This window comes from Zingiber officinale, chromosome 5B, assembly GCF_018446385.1.
Source record: "Zingiber officinale cultivar Zhangliang chromosome 5B, Zo_v1.1, whole genome shotgun sequence".
NCBI lineage: Eukaryota > Viridiplantae > Streptophyta > Magnoliopsida > Zingiberales > Zingiberaceae > Zingiber > Zingiber officinale.
The window spans coordinates 125,899,941-125,920,710 of NC_055995.1; the positions used below are offsets into that span (position 1 = coordinate 125,899,941).

At 38.6% G+C, this 20,770-nt stretch overlaps 1 protein-coding gene across 2 annotated transcripts; it reads left to right on the forward strand.

Moving 5' to 3' along the window:
• Positions 1-11,140: 11,140 nt before the first annotated feature.
• Positions 11,141-20,267, forward strand: LOC121985847 (probable protein S-acyltransferase 7). 2 transcript variants are annotated; one of them, XM_042539528.1, is made up of 5 exons: positions 11,141-11,548; positions 12,453-12,635; positions 18,612-18,908; positions 19,091-19,324; positions 19,406-20,267. In XM_042539528.1, the coding sequence occupies exons 1-5, from the start codon at positions 11,495-11,497 to the stop codon at positions 19,931-19,933; spliced, it is 1,296 nt and encodes a 431-aa protein (XP_042395462.1). In that variant the 5' UTR covers positions 11,141-11,494; the 3' UTR covers positions 19,934-20,267. The 2 variants fall into 2 exon arrangements, with proteins under 2 accessions (XP_042395462.1, XP_042395463.1); XM_042539529.1 differs by having other exon boundaries at positions 11,537-11,639.
• Positions 20,268-20,770: the final 503 nt, after the last annotated feature.

Consider the following 20,770-nt stretch of genomic DNA (forward strand, 5'->3'; position numbering starts at 1 on the left):
TGTCAAGACAGCATTCCTTAATGGAAGTCTTAAAGAAAGCATCCATATAAAGCAACCAGAAGGGTTCATTACAAAGGGCTAAGAGCATCTTGTGTGCAAGCTCAATCAGTCTATGGACTGAGGCAAAGCTTCAAGGTTTTGGAACATCCGGTTTATCAAAGTAATCCAGATCTATGGATTTAGTAACCGGATAAGTCTTGTGTATACAAAAGGTGTGATGGAAGCGTGGTGTTATTTCTTGTTCTATACGTAGATAACATTTTTGGTAGTTGGAAACAATATCAAAATGTTGTCAGAAGTAAGGGTATGGTTGTTCAAACAATTCGATATAAAGGACTTGGGAGAATGTATATATTCTTAAGATCAAAGTAATAAGTGATCGCAAGAAAAGAATATTTTACTTATCCCAAGCTTCATATATCAGAAAAATCCTTGCTCATTTTAAGCATGCAAAACTCCAAGAAAGGTTTCTTACCTTTTCAAGATGGAGTAACTTTATCTAAAGATATGTCTCTGTAGACATCAAAGGAGATAAAGGAAATAAAGGCAGTTCTTTATGCTTCGGCTGTCGGAAGCCTAATGTATGCTATGCACGAGATCAGAAATCTGTTTTTGCCAAGGGCATAGTTAGCAGATATCAAAGTAACCCTGGACAAGGACAGTGGATTGCAGTAAAGCATATATTGGAGTACCATAATGGCACTAGAGATTATATGCTAGCTTACAAGGCAGTTAATTTGGTCCTTGTGGGTTGCATGGATTTTGACCTCCAATCGGATAGGGACAATAATAAGTCAACCTCGAGGTTTTGTGTTTATTTTAGGAGGTAAAGTCATAACTATGGAAGAGTGATAAGCATAGGTGTTTTTCTGGACTCCACCATAGAAGCTTAGTATATGGCAAGCCTCTGAGGTAGCCATTAAAAGCTGTATGACTCAATAACCTCAAGATAGACTTAGATATGATTTCTGGTTTGTCCAAAGATTATTACAATTTATTGTAATAATATTGGTGCAGTAGCAAACTCGAAGAAACCATAAGTCTATAAAGGCAAGTAAACACAATAGAGCGCAAGTACCACCCAATACGAGAAATCGTATAAACGAGGAGAAGTTGTTGCTGCCTAGAATGCATCAGATGATGACCTATATATCTTTTCACTAAGGTCCTTAAGGCGAGAGCTTTTGATGGACATGTTGAAGGGTTGGGAATCAGATGTATGGCAGCAGATATGGCAACTTAGTCTTTTAGTATAAGTGGGAGATTGTTAGAGTGTATACTAAAAGCCTAGCTTTTGGTATAAACATTTATCTAGAAATAAGAATCACATTGGTCAAATGTCTACATTTATGATAAATGAAGTTGTTCAATTAATTTATATTATAGATAACATGGTGTGTGGTGTCACACACAGAGGATCATGTTATCAGTACCTTATAAATTATAAACAGTAGCTCACGACCATAATGGAAAGGAACAAACCATTGGAAGGTCGTAGTGTAATTAGGTATTAGTTTATCTTAACTATATAATTACACTAGTACACTTAGAGTGTATTGAGTAGGACCATTAGAGGTCGTTTCTTTTATACTGATTTTATAAAGAAACAAAGACATCAGTTGTTATGGAAGTGTGTGCTCTTAATCCTAATATAATAACAAGCACATATATTTGATATTTATTTCTTTAATTTATCAATGGGTGAGATTTAGTTCAATGAATCAATAAGCCCGATAAATTGGGAAATGATATCACTTATAGTGTGTGTTGTTGATTATAGAAGGAAACTGTGTCCTAGTGATCTAGGTTGAGAATGTCCTCAAGAGGAGCTCATAAGAATTGTCATGTTAAACCCTGCAGGTGGACTTAGTCCGACATGACGATGAAGTTGAGTGGTACTACTCTTGGAGCTAGATATTAATTAAGTGAGTTGTCAGTAACTTACTTAATTAGTGGACATTTGTTATCTTAAACACAGGGAGACTAACACACTCATAATAAGAAGGAGCCCAAAATGTAATTTGGGATTGGTGCGGTAGTTCAATAATAGTTCTTTAGTGGAATGAATTATTATTGATGAAATTAAGTTGTGTGTTCGGGGCGAACACGGGATGCTTAATTTCATCGGGAGACCAAAACCAATTCCTCCTCTCGGTCCCTATCGTAGCCTCTAGTATATAGAGATTTATACCCACCACATACCCACCTTCTTACCCATCCAATGGGGCCGGCCAAGCTAGCTTGGAACCCAAGCTAGGGCCAAGACCAAGTGGATGAGTAGGTGGCCGGCCAAAGCTTGGGTCCCAAGCTTAGGTGGCCGACCACTAGAATATTAAAAGGATTTTTATTAAAATTATTTCTTATGTGGATATCATGATTTTAAAAGAGAGTTTAAAAATTAAAAATTTCCTTTTATAACTTTCTACAAAAGATTAAGAGAAAAGATTAATCTCTTTCCTTATTTGTAGATTAAAAGGATGGTTTTAATTTTTGGTAAAAACTTTCCTTATTTGTAAATCATCTACATGTTTAAAAGAGAGTTTAAAATTTGAAATCTTTCCTTATTTGTTGATTAAAGGAGGATTTTAAATTTTAAGAAAACTTTCCTTTTTAACCATGTTCATGATTTAAAAGAAAGTTTAAAAATTAATAATTCTCTTTTATTAGTTTCTACAAAAGATTGAGAAAAGATTTGATATCTTTCCTTATTTGTAGATTAAAAGAGATTTTAATTTTAGAGATAACTTTCTTTTATCCACATGTTTAAAAGAAAGATTTTAATTTATTAAATTTCCTTTTATAAACCAATCATGAAGGGATTAAATTATTGAAGAAATTTTATAAATTTCTGGAGACAAATTAGGAAGTTTTAATTAATTAAAACTCTCCTTGTTTGTAGCTTTAGTGTGGGCCATGTAAATTGAGAAAAGGAAAATTGTTTTTAATTAAATAAATTTTTCCTTTTCATGGCAAAAGAATTAAGGAAGTTTTAATTAAATTTCCTTATTTGCCAAGACCAAGGATTATAAAAGAGGGGGTAGAGAAGGCTTCATGTGAACAACCTCTATTATTTCTCTCCCTCTTTTCCTTGGTGTTGTGGCCGGCCAACCTCTCTTCCTCTCTTCCTCTTGGTGGTGGCCGAACCTTCTCTATTGGCTTGGAGCTCTTGTGGTGGCCGGATACTACTTGGAGAAGAAGAAGAAGAAGAAGGAGAGAAAGCTTATATCCCTTGGAGCTTGGTTGGTATTTTGTTCTTCGTCCTTGGTGAAGCTTCTTTGTGTTGGCCGAACCTAGCTAGGAGGAGAAGAAGGTGCTTGGTGGTTTCTCATCTCGGAAGATCGTTGCCCACACAACGTCCGAGGTTAGAAGAGGAATACGGTAGAAGATCAAGAGGTCTTTCTAAAAGGTATAACTAGTAATTTTTTCTTTCCGCATCATGCTAGTTATTTATGGAAATAATACCAAATACAAGAGACTTACGATTCTAGTATTTCGAATATGTTTTTCGAAGTTGTGTTCTTTTGTTTTTATTTTTCCTTGTGATTTGATTGTTCTTTTCGGTTAACCTAAAGTTATTTTAGGAAATTAAATATTAGATTTCCATAAAAGGTTTTGTCTAGTCGGTGGTGGTTGCTCCCATATCCAAGAAGGCCATGTGCCTCGCCACGTCAGTACTGGAAACCAATTATGGAAATTAATATTTAATGGAATTAATAACTTAAGGTGATTTGGGTCGAACGTGTTAAGTTCCACAGGAGATCCAAGTCAAAACATAAAAGAACAAATAGATTAAGTTTTGGATCAAACGTGTTAAGTTCCGCAGGCGATCCAAAATTTAATTTAAAAGAACACATGGTAGCTAGGAAAAGGTTCAGACCTTTGTACAAAATTTTTGTACAGTGGAACCTCTAGGCTTTCCGAGTAGCAACCAACAGGTCCAAGGTGCCTCCATCGAGAGAGTGGATAAAACTTTATCCAAAAGCCAACGTTCACTTCTGCCAGGTCCGAGGCGCCTCCAACAGGCATTGAAGGTGTTGGAACCCCAAGGTTGTTTTGGTGTGATCAACAAGTTAAGTTAGGTCCTGCGTTGTTTCTAACCTTGTGTCTAAGTGTGCAGGAGCTTAGGAGCACAGGTACTCGAGCGGAAGACGCAGCTAGCGAGAAGGACGGCACGCTGTGCGTCCGAGGGACGAGGTGCTGCGGAAGAGTACACCGGCGGACGAGAAGGAAGTGCGCGCGATGGTTCTGAGGTACGAAAGCCGGAGCGGAAGATTGCTCGGGGAGCAAGAGACGCAGCTAGCGCGAAGGTCGGCACGGGGTACGACCGAGGGACGAAGTCTGCGGATGAGTACGTTGGTGGACGAGAAGGGACACGCGGTAATTCCGAGGGACGAGAAGCCGGAGGGAAGCACGCTCGAGAAGACCGGAAGATGGGTTCGGGTGAGCCCTATTCCGGATGTCAGAGATCACCCAAGCAAGCGGAGCCGGAGCAGAAAGACCCGGACCAGAGGCGAGCTGAACCAGAGAAGAGAGCACGGACCAAAAGTCAACTGGGTTGACTTTTAGCTCCGGGGCGCCCGGAAGGGACTTTTTCACAGGATCGAGCTTTGATTCGATCCAACCGTTGGGGGATAAATTTTATTCCCCCTAGGGCGCCCGGAACTCATCCAGGCGCCCCGACCAAGGCTATAAATATAGCCTTGGTCCAGAAGCTTTTCAACAATCACGATCATTCTATTTCCAAACACTTGTATGCTTTAGTTGTAGTTAAGCTTCTGTTTTCTGTGCCTAAACGCTGTAAGAGGCTTCTCCGCCTGAAGGAGTTTTTGAGCTTAATCTTCCTTGGATTAACAACCTCCTTGGTTGTAACCAAGTAAACATCTGGTGCCTCGTCTTTACTTTTATGCTTTTATTTATCTGCTTAATTCATTTTACAAGTGTTAGCTTAATCGTTCGAGGAAGGGTTGTTTGTTCTTAATTGACAGGTTATTTACCAACCCTTCTAGCCGACCCAACGGTCCAACAAGTGGTATCAGAGCCGAGTACGCCTCAGAAGGACTAACCGTCGTCTGAAGCAACAAAACAATGGCCGGAGCTAGCGACTACCCACCAGCATTCGAGGGGGAGCTTGCTTCTTGGAAGCAACAAATGACGGTATTTCTTAACTCTGATATTGGTATTTCTCTAATAATGAAAACAGGTTATGAAGCACCGAAGAACACGAACGGAGAAAGACTCGATCTACGCCTCTGGAACAAGAAGCAACGTGACGAGTCAATGGCAAACGGTCGGGCAGAGTTTCACATTCTAACCGCAATACCAAATGAAGATTTCGATAGAGTTGGCGAATACAACAGCGCAAAAGAACTTTGGGAAAAGTTCTTAAAACTCTATGAAGAACCAACTGAAGCACAGTCTGAGATGGAAGAAATTACCGAGACAGCCCCAACAGCCGAAGTACATCCCGAGAGTGATGAAGGGGGAGAATCTTCAGATAAAAGCAACTCGACAGGGGTAGAATCAACTACCGAAAAGGTAAGTCAGGTATGGACTCGAACCTCTGATCAATTAAATGATTCAATCGAAAAATTGCCTGAAGAGTCTTTCGAATCAGAAATTGAATCATCGAAAGAATTTTTCGAATTAGAAAATCAATTGTCAAACTTGCCTTGCAAATTATTATTAAAAGAATTTTGTAGGTTAGAAATTTTGTCGAAAAACTTTTGTAAATTGCAAAATATTTTTTCGAAAGAATTATGCAAATTAGAAATGATGTCAAAAACTTTCTTCGAATATTTTTTCGAATTACAAATTACTTTCTCGAAAGAGTTTTGCAATTCAGAAAATGAGTCATCTAAAAAGTGTTTCGGATTAAGAAATCTATTATTAATAAATTTCTGCAAATTAGAATTTTTATTAAAAAATTCTTGCAAATTACAAAATATTCTTTCAAACGAATTTTGCACATTGTCGAAAGAATTTTTTATAGCGTCGAAAATTTTTATCAAGTTAGAATCTATGCTATCGAAATATTTTTGTGAACTTGAAATTCAAAAAATAATAGAAATTAACATGATACAAATTGTTGCATGTTTAATATTTTTTGCTTTAAATCTGAAAAAGTGTGACTTAAGAATTTCTGATAAATTAAAATGGAAATTTAAACCTTCTGATTAAAGCATAAAATATATAAATAAATAAATGCATAGAAAATTTCTCTTTATGTTATTAATTCTCTGAAATTTTCTTGCATAAAGCTTTCTGTTTAGAAACTTCTTAATTTTGATGTCGAATGACTTAGAAATTTGTCTTGACTTAGAAATATTTCCCTGAAAATTATTGAAATATAGTTTCAAAATTTTTTTAATGTCAACCCTTAGATTTCGTTTGTACCCCATTTTTGTGATCAAAGGGGAGAAGGAAAGTATAAGTCTAGGGAGGTAGAAAAATTGAAAATTAAAATTTGGAATGTTTGAAATTTAATTTTTCTATCATGTTGCATGTTATTGCAATAAACTGCTTAATTTCATATCTATTGTTGACCTAGCTTAACTTGGGTTGATCACACCAAAAGGGGAGATTGTTGGAACCCCAAGGTTGTTTTGGTGTGATCAACAAGTTAAGATAGGTCTTGTTTCTAACCTTGTGTCTAAGTGTGCAGGAGCTTAGGAGCACAGTACTCGAGCGGAAGACGCTAGTGAGAAGGATGACACGGGGTCCGAGGGACGAGGTGCGGAAGAGTACACCGGCTGAGAAGTGCGCGCGGTGGTTCCGAGGCACGAAGGCCGGAGCGGAAGATTGCTCGGGAGCAAGAGACGCAGCTAGCGGGGTGCGACCGAGGGACTAAGTCTGCGGATGAGTACCTGTGGTGGACGAGAAGGACACGCTGTAATTCGAGGGACGAAGCCGGAGGAAGCACGCTCGAGAAGACCGGAAGATGGGTTGGGTGAGCCCTATTCGGATGTCGAGATCACCCAAGCAAGCGGAGCGGAAGACTCGGACGAGCTGAACCAGAGAAGAGAGCATGGACCAAAAGTCAACTGGGTTGACTTTTGGCTCCGGGGCGCCCGGAACTGTCCGGGGCGCCCGGAACCATCCGGGGCGCTCGGAAGGGACTTTTTCACAGGATCGAGCTTTGACTCGATCCAACCGTTGGGGGATAAATTTTATCCCCCCCCATCCAGGCGCCCCGACCAAGGCTATAAATATAGCCTTGGTCCAGAAGCTTTTCAACAATCACGATCATTCTATTTCCAAACACTTGTATGCTTTAGTTGTAGTTAAGCTTCTGTTTTCTGTGCCTAAACGCTGTAAGAGGCTTCTCCGCCTGAAGGAGTTTTTGAGCTTAATCTTCCTTGGATTAACAACCTCCTTGGTTGTAACCAAGTAAACATCTGGTGCCTCGTCTTTACTTTTATGCTTTTATTTATCTGCTTAATTCATTTTACAAGTGTTAGCTTAATCGTTCGAGGAAGGGTTGTTTGTTCTTAATTGACAGGTTATTTACCAACCCTTCTAGCCGGCCCAACGGTCCAACAGAAGGCGCCTTCAAGCTGGAGACGCCTCCAAGCCTGATGGAGGCGCCTCCAAGCTGGCTAGCAGCTTTTTCCAACTTGCTTGCTTCTTTGCTTCGTCTTCCGAAGTCCCGTTCTTTTGGGTGATTCCGGCCAACCGAAATAGGGCTCACCCGAACCCAATTTTCGGCCTTCTCCTCGAGCAACCTTCCTCCTGGCTTAACGTCCCTCGAACGCTGCGCACGTTCTTCTCGCCCACCGGTATACTCTTCCGCAGCTCTCTCGTCTTTCGGACGCACCGAGCTCGTCGGCTCCCTTTTCGTGCCGTCCTTCTAGCTAGCTGCGTCTTCCGCTCGACTTCCTGCGCTCCTAAGCTCCTGCACACTCAGACATAGGGGTCAAACACAAAGTAGGACCTAACCAACTTGGTTGATCACATCAAAACACCCGCGGGGTCCAACACCCTTATCGTATGTGCCCCCGAGAACGGACCCCCACGTGGCGCTGACGGACAGCGGTAACTAAGCGGGCGGTACTTGAACTCTACGCGCACTCAAACAAGCACATAGAACGTTAGAGGCCAGAAACCAAGAAAAAAGTCCCCGAAGCAGGCCATCCGACGCTCAAGTTAGGTACTTTTTCTTTAGAAGAAAAGGTGCATGAAGGAAAACGAATAGTAGAGGACGAAAGCAGAAGTACGCGTACCTGCCCAAGGAGTCCTCCCTTTTTATATGACTGTGCGTACCTTTGGAGCTTGACCGATGTTAGAGAATGTCGGGTGTCAAACCTTGTAGGGTGATGGAAGATGCGTGACACCCTTCTATGGGACGGAAGAAGGTTTCACTCGTAGATGATAGTCGACCCTTGGAATATTCCCTGACATACAGTAGTTATTCTCTGTCAGGCAGTTACAATTCCCTGACCTTGTTGTCGCCTAGCGCCTTCTGTCCAACCCGGGTATGATTAGGGAGGGGCAACTCGGGATGATCTGTCAGGCATGACGCTTAGCTTGAGTCTTGAGGGGCAGGGAGAGCTGCGGTGAGATCGCTCAAGGGTTGACCGAGAGTTGGCCTACTGAGAGAATCATGCCTGGATATAACCGAACTGTGAAAACCCGACCAATAGGAGCGGGTCAGGCATCACCCCGATTGTACATCCTGATTCAGATATGGGATTCTGATCTGTAAGCACCCGACCGGGCATCATGCGGATGATGACACCAGGTGGTCCTACCTTTTCTTTTCCTGACTGCTGACTGCTACGCCCTCCTGACTGTTGACTGTCATGTCCCCTTGACTTCTGACTGTCACATCTCCTTGACTTCTGACTGTCACGTCTCCTTAACTTCCGTCGACCGAGCCCTACCATTATGCACCGTATCGCTAACACTCCTTCTTCCCCTTTCACCTTGTGATCTTACAGTTCCTTTTGCGATCAAACTCAAGATCTCTCGTCGGTGACCCCCTTTTTTCTTCTCCTTAAGGGTGTGTTTGGTTCAAGTTATCATATATAACTTTGGTTATGTGATTATCAAGTAATCATATAACCAAGGTTATGGGGAATAAAACATAACCAAATGTTGTTTCGTTCAACCAAGGTAATGTAACAAAAGTTTGTTTGTTTGAAGATTTTAATGAATAATCTAATTTAATATTTTGCTATATTATCCTTAGTTACAAAATCAACAATATATTATTATTATTATTATTATTATTATTATTATTATTATTATTATTTTTAAACTCTATATTTTTTTAATTTTTTATATGTTTTTTTAAAGTTTTTTTTTATTTTTTTACGTTTTTTATATTTTTTTTCTATTTTAATTTTTTTATGTTTTTCTTTTTTTCTATTTTTATATATATTTTTCACATTTTTTAAATTTTTTTACAATTTTTTCTATTTTTATGCTTTTTTCCCATTTTTTAAAATTATTTTTAGATTTTTTTATGTTTTTTCTTTTTTTATTAAATTTTTTTTTATGTTTTTCCTTTTTTATTAAATTTTTTTATGTTTTTAATTTTATTTTTTATATTTTTATTTTTTTCTTTACCTTTCTCTTTTTTATCATATTTTTCTCTTATTCAAAAATATTTTAAGTTAAAAAATTTCATTAATCCCGAAATCAAGAAAAATCTCAATTTTCCGAGATATTTTTATTTCAGGTTGTATGACCCTTTTACTGACGTGTCAGACATGGAACATTACTTGGGAATCATCGATTACCTAAATTAAACAGGATTTTCGTTGATAACCTTAGATAGATAACCAAGATTATTAAGGATAATCCTCAACTAAACACATCATAAAAATTTTCTTATGATCAACTTTAAAGTCATCTCGTCAATGGTCCAACTTTCACTTGTTTTAGACCTGATGAATAGAAATATATTTTTCTTTTAGAAAAATAGTATTTTTAAATGAGATTTGTTTCATCTAACGAAGACCATTTTTATTCACGGTATATGGAAATCAATAAAGATAATTATTCGGGGGTTTTTTTTTATTTTTTATTTTATTATTTTTTTTTTGGAGGGGGGCATGTTGAGCCTTCTTTTCGGTCCAATTAGCCTGGCCCATTTCTGGTTTAATAAAAAAATTTTATGTTAATTTCTTGTTATTATTATTATTAAAATTACACGATTGACCTTGCATTTTGCGGATTTCTCTTTAAAAAGGCTCACAGGAATTTTGTTAATTAGAAATTTGGTAACATTTTAATGCAAAATTCTTCAAAGAGAAAAAATAGAAGTAAATTATTTTTTAAAATAAAATTTAAAATGTTCCAATTACTGAAATATAAAACGGACAAGTATTAGCATGATAATTCAACGCACAAATAACCGGCGTTGGATTTCTTTGACTTTTCCAACCACTCCCAGGTACAGATCCGGAGAAGCCAAGTCAAAGGCAGTTGCAGGTCAACGTTGACTTAATTATACAAAGTTATAACAGTCTGCTCGGCTCAATACTTTATTCGATCCAGCCGGATCAAATAACTCAGGGAAAAAATTAATACGAATTTTTTTCCTGAGCATATGCATTCCATCAAAATTTAATTATTACTCTATTATAATAAATCTATCTACATGGGATAAAAGAAAATAATCTAGATACTCTAGAAACAGTCGTAAGATTTTGATTAAACAGTATAAATTTTAATTATCTTGACTTTTAAAATTGATGGCTGACTTAGACAAATTAAAGTCAAAGCAAACAAACGATCAGATGTTGATCCGAATAGGATTCTTCGGCATGGGTGGATACTGTTCTAGAAAAAAAAAAGTTAGTTTTTTTGAAAATTTATTTTCTTATCTGTGACTGTTAACGACTTGATCATTAGTTTTTATTCGCCACATATATTGGATGATAAAATAAAATATTAAAGAAAAAAATAAATTAAAAAATATAAAAAATTAAATATCAAATTAAATAAGTTTAAATTAAGAGTTTAAATTAAGCTTAAAAAACTAAATCAAACTTAGTGATATAAGATCAATTGGATCCAAAATTTCTTCTCGTGAACCCACCAGGTATTCAACACGTGGCACCCCTACGTGTTTCGTGTCGCTGCTTTGACGGGTGATCTGAAGAGTATGAATTGAGGAATAAATGGTTACGAAAATGAAGGACGAAGGCCCCCTCTCTCTATCTCTCGCTCTCTCTCAATTTCCTCGAACACCAATCTCCATCGTCGGACTGGTTAAAGGCAAATCACAAGAGGCGGCGGCGGCGTGGAATCAACCGGTCGAGGCGTCGACGGGACATCCGGAATCCGGGAGGCCCGTTGTTCTGTAGGTGTCGTTCCCGTGAGCAGATCGGAACCTAGGAAAGACCCCATCTTTGCCATCCTGCATCCGCGGTCGTCGATTCGTGAGGGCTCGGGATTTCTCCGGAGAGTCTGTCTGTCTTAGAAGCGCTGGTGTAGCGTAAATGTGTGTTGTCCCGTTTCCTCCGGGCCGGATCTAGCTGCTTCGAGCATGGAGGTGGACGGGGATGCTCAGAGGGTGTACCAGGTTTGGAAGGGAAGCAACGTAAGTTTTGATCTGTTTATTCCAGCTTCACCAACCCTTATGTCCAGCTAAATCAGCTGAATCTTTACACTTGCTGCCTGTGGGAAAATAGGTATTTTTTGGTTGCTTAGGAGGCTTGCAAATATGAGAGTATAGCCTTTCTCTTCTAATATTTGAACTCTTGTTAACAGGAAGCTGTTTTGATTATAGTTTGCACTCTCAAATGGTCCTTTTTTGATTGCCATGTAGAATCAAATCCAAACTAGGATGTTGGAGTACACGGTTCTCTGAATAAGTTGATTTTCAACTGGATTTCCTTTTTATTCAATCAAAATTGGATTTTTGTAGTCTTCTTATTTCAGTGGTTTGGTCCTTATTCTGCCTGACTAATAAAGTTAAGAGTACCAAGAAAACTATTTAAGATATTTATATTACTTTAGATATTATAGCTCTAGTGGAAAACACACTCTACCTATGGCGTATTTGTCATCTGCATACATGACTCCTGTGATATTTAGAGTTTCTAGTTCATTTAACCTGCAAAAGGCATCTATACTTGATATAGGTCATTAATGATTGATAGAGTGGAAATGTTGCTGTTAATTTTATGATTGAAAATTATTACAGATTACCTTTTGTTTATATAATATTCCACTATTCTAGATTTGTACAAGGCTATCAGACGGAAACATAATTAATTAGAAAAGTTCTTCATATGTCACATTATATGACAATTTTTGCATAGCTTGTAGCTATTGTGCTAGCTTATTTAGCTCTACTGTAGCAATCAAGGAACTAAGCAAACCCTAATATCTATTAGCTACCATTTTGCATTGACTTTATCATGTATAACCATTTTGCTCAAGTATCACTACTTTGCTATAATTTTGTTAATCCCCTATACATGTTTGCTTATCTTCTGCAGATATTTTTTCTTCAAGGGAGGTTTATATTTGGCCCTGATGTGAGATCATTGTTTCTCACCATATTCCTGATTGTTGCTCCTATTTCAATCTTCTGTGCATTTGTTGCTGAAAAACTATCGGATGATTTTTCTAATTCTCTGGGTATACCTGTAATGGTAATAGCTATTGTCTTCACTCTATATGTGAGTATTTCTTCATCCATATAGTCTAGTTGCTGTTTTTCAAAAAACATGTATCTAACGTTCCTGCTTTAATGAGATATTAAAAAAATTGTCTGCTATAAAGATGTTGCTCTACTGTTTTATATAGTATCTTGGGCAAAATAGGTGGTTGATCATTGTTCTATAAGGCACTAGACACTGGTTTTATCCTTGTCTTGAAGTCCTTATCTGAGATATAAGCTTAAAGGTTTCTATTGTTCAACGTACTGGGAAAATAACTACAATAGATAAAGAACTTAGCAAGAAGCTTCTGGTTTAGTTTCCTTCTTCTAGGTGCTTTCTGAGATATAAGCTTGCAGGTTTCTTTTGTTCAAAGTACTGGGAAAATAACTACCATAGATAAAGAACTTAGCAAGGAAGCTTCTGGTTTAGTTTCCTTCTTCTAGGTACTGCATGTAATAAGAAACAAGTAACTCTGAAATGGTTCGTCAGTGTCATACTTTTATTTATCTTTTTAGTATTAAATTTTTTACTATAAATTTGGTTAAATGCGTTGGTCTTTAATATGCAAACCTCTATCTCATATAATCATATGTCCAATACCCTTGAAGCCTAGATATAATTATGCAATTAAGTATATTATAGCTTACAATGAACAAAAGCCATCCCTTCGTTTCATTCTTTTGAGTTAAAAATTCTATAAGTCAAGGTTCAAAACAGAGGAAATTATTTATTCTTACTTTTCATGGGATGATTTTGTTGGTGCAGCGGGGCCGGTAAGAGGGCGCAACGTCTGTTAAAAAATAAAGCAAACTAACACCTTTCTCTGTTTTTCCAATTAAGATTAGTAGCATTATCACAATAATTATAAACTCAAATGAACAACTAATACAATTAAAAGAGGCTAACAGGTTTAACTTAGTTACAACCTAAGTGGTTGTTAATCCAAGGCGGTTGCAAAGCTCCACTAGAAATATCTCTTTCGTGTAGGCAGAGAAGCCTCTTACAATCTATGAAAAGCTCAGAAAAGACTAGGAAATTGATTACAGCAGTTGTTGTATTATTTCCTAGCTCCAGGGGTCTTTTTATAGCTCCTGGAAATCCTATTCGTAGCTTGGGGGCGCCTCCCAAGGACTTGGAGGGCGCCTCCAGCGAGGCGCCAAAGGATAAAACACGACTAGAAATCTGGTCGAGGGCGCCTCCCATAAGCATGGAGGGCGCCTTCCATGCTTATGGAGGGCGCCTTCCGCCTGAAGGTGGCGGAGGCGCGGGCGCGCCTCGGAGGCGCCTTCAACCCTTGATGAGGGCGCCTCCAGCAGTCTTTACAGCCTCTCTCTGCTCCGCTGCTGCTCCGATCGCCTAGGTGATTGCGGCCAACCGAAATAGGGCTCACCTGAACCCAATTTCCGGCCTTCTCCTTGAGCAGGCTTCCGCTCTGGCTTCTCGTCGCTCGAACGTCGCATACGTTTTTCTCGTCCACCAGTGTACTCTTCCACAGCACTTCGTCCCTCGAATGCACCGAGCCCGTCGGCTCCCTTCCCGTGTCATCCTTCTCGCTAGCTGCGTCTTCCGCTCGACTTCCTGTACTCCTAAGCTCCTGCACACTTACACACAGGATCAAAACAAAACAGAACTTAACTTTAACTTTGTTGATCACACCAAAACAATCACGGGATCCAACAATCTCCCCCTTTTGATGTGCATCAACCCAAGTTCAAGTTAGGGTAAAACAAACAGAAAAAATAAATTTGCAAAACTTTTTAAGTATGCAAAACATTTTAAGTATTAAGTTGCAATATAAGAAATTGAAAATTTGAGTATAAATTGTAAGCAAAATCAAACATAATTGATAAAAAAAATGTAACTTCCCCTAAACTTGTATCTATTCCTCCCCTTTAATCACATCAAAAACTAGGGTAAAACAATAATTTTAAAAATTTTGAGATTAAAAATTTCTTAAGTAATGAAATTTTCAAATAATTGACAAATATTAAAAGCATTATTTATCTAATTTTACAAGCTTATCAGTTTGTTAATTAAATATTCAATTCAGTAATTGGTTTCTAGGCTGTGGCGAGACACTAGGCCTTCTTGGTTATTGGATCATCAACCACTTCTAGACAAAGCCTTTTAAAGAATTTAAACATTTAATTTTTCTGAAAGCCTTAAATCCAAAAAAATGTTTAATCTAAATAAGATTTTGGAACCAATATAGGTTCCTTCCTACTGGGTTAATTAAGAATTTGGGGGGTATATATCGTCTGAGAATTCTGCTAAGTTGTCCTTGGTGATGTCTAATATACCAATTTAATCTACTATACTTTCCATACTTTGGTTTTTGAGAACTGTTCAATTTCAAGCATGCATGGTCATTCAAGCTTTTGATTTGAATTTTTAAATTATCATTTTGTGATTTTAAATTATCTAACTATCTTTTTTAAATCAATGTTCTCTTTTTCTAATTTTACTAAATCTTTCGAAAGTGCTTTAATGAACTGAAAAGAATGCTCGGGTGAAAGAGCACGTACCTCACTTACCTTGAGTTCCGATGCTCCCCCTTCATCGCTGCTTTCTTCCGATGATCCTCCCCCTTCATCAATGCTCATTGTTGAACTGGTTTCGTCTTCCTCTTGATGGGTTGCCATTAGAGCTAGTTCGGCGTGGGCTTCGATTTCGGATTCGGAGGACAACGACTCATCCCACGTAGCTTTGAGATTATGTTTGGGTCGAGCTGGCTTCTTATTCTTTTCCTTGTCTTTATTCTTCTATTTTGGGCAGTCATCCTAGATGTGTCTTTCTTCGTTGCAATTGTAGCATCGGACCGCCCTTTTGTGTCGTAAGTGCTTTCTCGTCTGCAATTTAAATTTATTAAATCTAATAAATTTATTGAATTTTCTTATCATTAGGGCTGCTTCGGCTTCATCGATGGATGCTTCGGAGTCTTGATCTTCTGTTCTTGCCTTTAGGGCAATGTTGAGATTTGTCTTTTCTATTTCTTTAGGATCTGCAATTCGAGTTTCATGAAGTTCAAATGTGGAAAACAAACTCTCTAGCGTACTTACCTCAAAATCCTTAGAGATGTAGTATGCATCAACTAAGGATGACCATTCTGGAGTCCTTGGGAAGACATTGAGTGCATATCGGATTGAGTCTCGATTTGTTACTGATTCTCCGAGATTGCTTAGTTGAGTGATGAGCTCTTTGATTCGTGCTTGGAGTTGCACTACCTTTTCTCCATTGTTCATCTGCAGATTCAACTAGGTTCGGAGGATGTCTCGCATTGCTAACTTCGCTTCCGAAGTGCCTTTATGGAGTTCTAGGAACTTCTCCCAGAGCTCTTTGGCAGAGTCGTACCTGCCGATACGATTGACTTCCTGGGGCGGAAGAACGTTGAGCAGATGGAATTCTGCTTTACCGTTCGCCACGAAGTCGGCTTGTTCCTTCTTCGTCCACTAATATTCTTCTTTGTCTTTTGGAACTGTAAAACCATATTTCATTATTAATAGAATTTCGAAATCTGTTTTGAAGAATACCTCCATCCGGCGTTTCCATTGTGTGAAGTCTCCTTCGAATTTTGGTGGGTGAATGCTTGCACCGACCATCATCTTGATCTTGATGCTTCAGTCGGTGGTTAGTCTTTCTGAGGCGGTTGAGCTCTAATACCACTTGTTGGTGCAGCGGGGCTGGTAAGAGGGCGCAACATCTGTTGAAAAACAAAACAAACCAAAACCTTTCTCTGTTTTTCCAACTAAGATTAATAGCACTATCACAATAATTATAAACTCAAATGAACAACTAATACAATTGAAAGAGGCTAACAGATTTAACTTGGTTACAACCTAGGTGGTTGTTAATCCAAGGCGGTTGCAAAGCTCCATTAGAAATATCTCCTTCGTGTAGGCGGAGAAGCCTCTTACAATCTATGAAAAGCTCAGAAAAGATTAGGAAATTGATTACAGCAGATGTTGTATTATTTCCTATCTCCAGGGGCCTTTTTATAGCTCCTGGAAATCCTATTCGTAGCTTGAGGGCGCCTCCCAAGGACTTGGAGGGCGCTTTCAGAGAAGCGCCAAAAGATAAAACTTTATCCTTTGGCAATGGCTAGAAATATGGTCGAGGGTGTCTTCCATGCTTATGGAGAGTGCTTTCTGCCTGAAGGTGGCGGAGACGCGGGCGCGCCTCAGAGGCGCCTTCAACCCTTGTTGAGGGCGCCTCCAACAGTTTTTACAATCTCTTTCCGCTTCGCTGCTACTTCTATCGCCTGGGTGATTGCGACTAATCAAAATAGGGCTCACCTGAACCCAATTTCCGGCCTTCTCCTCGAGCAGGCTTCCGCTCCGGCTTCTCGTCTCTCGAACGTCGTGTATGTTTTTCTCGTCCACCGGTGTACTCTTCCACAGCACTTCGTCTCTCGGATGCACCGAGTCCGTCGGCTCCCTTCCCGTGTCATCCTTTTCGTTAGCTGCGTCTTCCGCTCGACTTCCTGTGCTCCTAAGCTCCTGCACACTTAGACACAAGGATCAAAACAAAACAGGACCTAACTTTAACTTAGTTGATCACACCAAAATAACCACGGGGTCCAACAGATTTTGGATGATGACAAGGATTTCATGGAAGGATTGCAATTTTAAACCAAGGAAGGATTCTCATGCAATTAGGCCTTAAGCATGAGATGGTTTTGCAATTAGTCCTATTTTTTTTTGTTTGCATGGTCTAACTTGTGATTTTGGTTTTTTTATCTTGTCAAGTCAAAGCCATTGAAGGGGAGCCTTGGCGCAACACGGTAAAATTGCTACCGTGTGATACCATGTAACCTAGAGGTCAAAAGTTTGAGTATTTGAAACAACCTCTTGCAAAGAGAGTAAGGTTGTGTACTATAGACCTTTCCCTAAGGCCCATGGGATCCCGCATTGGCAGGAGCTTCATGCATCGGACTGTCTTTTGTTTTTCTAAGTCCATTGATTATATCCATCGTGATTTTATTGTCTATTGATGATCCCGATACCAACAGCAATCTTGCAAACTATTCTGTTGATTAATTTTCTTTTGTTTTTTCATTTTAAAATATTCTTGTTCTATGTCCGCAATTTTGTTATAGCTGACTAGGTATCCCCATGTCCTACTTGAAGGGTTATAACTGATTTTTTTTTAAAGATATATAATGGTTGTAAGAACCTCTTTATTAATCCAACCATTTAATAGTAACAAAAAAGACAGGTATATTGTCAATCTCATCCTTGAACAATTAAGTGGAGCTTTAAAACATGATAAAATGATAAAAAAAAATATATATATATATATATATATATATATATATATATATATATGCTAAGATGATGAACATGTTGGGAAACAATGTTTAATTCTATGGTTAGACAATTCGAAGTTGGAAAAGATGCAAAGGGTTCAGATGATAGAAAAATTATCTTAATATAACTAAAAGATAGTTATAACTAGTGTATCCTCATGCCGTGATTTATTTATTTTTATTTTTATAACTGAAAGATATTTAAATGATCTTGGTGTTATCAATTAAAGGAAACATAAATAACTAGGGTATCCTGATGCCGTGATTTAAATTGACATGGAGGGAGAATATATATGGAAGAGAAAGATGTGCATGAAGATTCTTAATTTTGAGACAGAAATAAAGAGCATAGTATCAGTATGATTTTAAATTTTGCTACAGCTTATGGTTTTTTTATTCATTATTTAATAAGGCAAGCTTTTAATTAGCTTGTAGGAGTGGTATAGATTTATGCAGATTTTTATTACGGGAAAGGTTAGTAAAGTCATGTGCAAAAATGTAAGCACGGGTTTGAAACAAAGAGATTGATAATATTGTTGTTACATCAGTTTTGTTTTTTGTCTTATGTTTGACTATTATCTTGACAACCATATAGCACTTTTAAATGATATTGTCATCCTGAAAACTTAAAGAAATGCCTATTGGATTTTTTTTGAGGTTAATTGTATGACAGGGGCTTCACATTTCAGGATTTAACTATTTTACTTCTTGCCTCCGGTAGAGATCCTGGAATAGTACCTCGTAGTGCACATCCTCCAGAGCCTGAAATCGTTGAGGGTGGTGGTGAAGTTGGAGGTGTTCAAACTCCACAATTACGATTATCGAGAATGAAGGATGAAATTGTAAACGGTATAACTGTAAAGGTGAAATACTGTGATACTTGCATGCTCTATCGACCCCTTCGCTGTTCTCACTGCTCAATATGTAACAATTGTGTGGAACGCTTTGATCATCATTGCCCATGGGTTGGACAATGCATTGGACTGGTGAGTTCCAAAATCTCAAATATTTGATTGGAATTTAACTTGTGTCAACCAATTCAATTCAATTCGCAAAAGTTGCCTACCTACTAGCAAGTGTCTTGTAGCAGATGCACTAAGTTTGCTGGCTAGAACAGTAGTAATTGAATATTGTTTGTGGACATTGCTGATATCTATTCTTCGTGCAGAGGAACTATAGGTTCTTCTATATGTTCGTCTTCTCATCGACTTTGTTGTGCCTTTATGTGTTTGGATTTTCCTGGGTCTGCATAATAAAAATCAGAAATTCTGAAAACACAACTATTTGGAGAGCAATGATCAAGACTCCTGCTTCCATTGTCCTCTTAATTTATACTTTTATATCAGTTTGGTTTGTTGGAGGCCTCTCTGTCTTTCATTTGTATCTAATGAGCACCAATCAGGTAATGTTCATAGTGATCTTTAATTAAAAATTGTTAATCATCTTTCCATATTACTCAATTCTGTTTTCTGTTTCTTTTTAGACAACTTATGAGAACTTCAGATACCGTTATGATCGGAGAGCTAACCCATATAACAGAGGAATTGTGGAAAATTTTAAGGAGATATTTTGTACGAGCATACCTCCATCAAAGAACAATTTCCGTGCAAGAGTATCGCAAGAACAAGGACTTCAACCACGCTCCTCTGGTGGAGGTTTCATGAGCCCAAACATGGGAAAAGCTATCGGTGACATTGAGATGGGCCGGAAGCCAGTGACCTGGGATGAACTAAGGGCCGTCACACAAGTTGGTGAGCACGAAGAGGGTCTAAGCAACAGAAACGTGATGGAAGACAAAGATGGCGAGCTCACTGAAGCTTCTCCAAATTTAAGCAGGGAAGCTTTTGAGACAGACACGGAAGTGCAACCTACGCTGCACCATAGGCGATCAAGTTGGGGAAGAGGTGGAAGCTGGGAGACAGCATCCGACATTCAAGCTGTGGCATCAGTTGCAGGGCAAACAAGTAGGACAGGTAGCGGTAGCGGCAGTACAGGTGCAGGAAATTTGTAAGTTTGTGCGGATGCTGACACACTCCAAACTCGAAAGACAGGGCAATCGAAATAGGTGGTATTAGCTTCTCAGGCATCCTTTTCCTCCGTGCTCCATTTGATTTTCCCTATCCTGTACTAAACTTTTGTCGCAACATCATTATTATCGTATCGTGACTCAAATACTTTCGGAACATCAACTGAAAACTACACGTTTGCTTGGCGCATGTATATAATTGTGTTTGTGATTCCAGAAGTTTGTGTTTACCTGGATCTATCTCTGGAGTTGTACTGCACAGTGAAGTGAATTTTCCCTAGTTATTCAATGATTAGTTTATTTAGGCCATTGATGATAACAATCTTCGATGTTTTTGTTTGATATCTGATTAGAATTTGTGGTGAGTGAATTATGACATGCTTACTTATGTGGATACTCTTTCAATATTGATGTTCTTAGATTTGGTGCACCTGAATTTGTTAGCTATCTTAAATGAAGTACACTGATGTGGTGATAAAGGGAGATCACTAAGTGTGAGTCAAAAGATGGAGATAGCAGCCAATGTGTAGATTAAAGTCAAGGAGGTCAACGTCAGCGAACTAACAGGCTCACCGAAGGTGGGTCGAGCGGAGGTCGACTACACTAGTCGATCGGTGTAGGTAATGTTCGATCGGCAAGAGACTTGTCTGAGTCGACCATCCGTCTAGCTCGGAACAATAGGGTAAGATTGCTAGACGCTCGTTACGGATCGGTAGAACGCTAAGGAGATCGAAGCGCTTGTCCGAGCGGGAGGGGACAAGCTACTATACTCAATCATCAGAAGGAAGAACAGTCGATGCTTACCGAGCGGAGGAGTTCTAG

Bases quoted from the DNA above. Each gene is read 5' to 3' on its own strand.
- LOC121985847 (XM_042539528.1), top strand. From the start codon at position 11,495: ATGGAGGTGGACGGGGATGCTCAGAGGGTGTACCAGGTTTGGAAGGGA. The intron at 12,636-18,611 runs GTGAGTATTTCT...TTCACATTTCAG, and splicing joins CTATTGTCTTCACTCTATAT to GATTTAACTATTTTACTTCT. The intron at 19,325-19,405 runs GTAATGTTCATA...GTTTCTTTTTAG, and splicing joins ATCTAATGAGCACCAATCAG to ACAACTTATGAGAACTTCAG.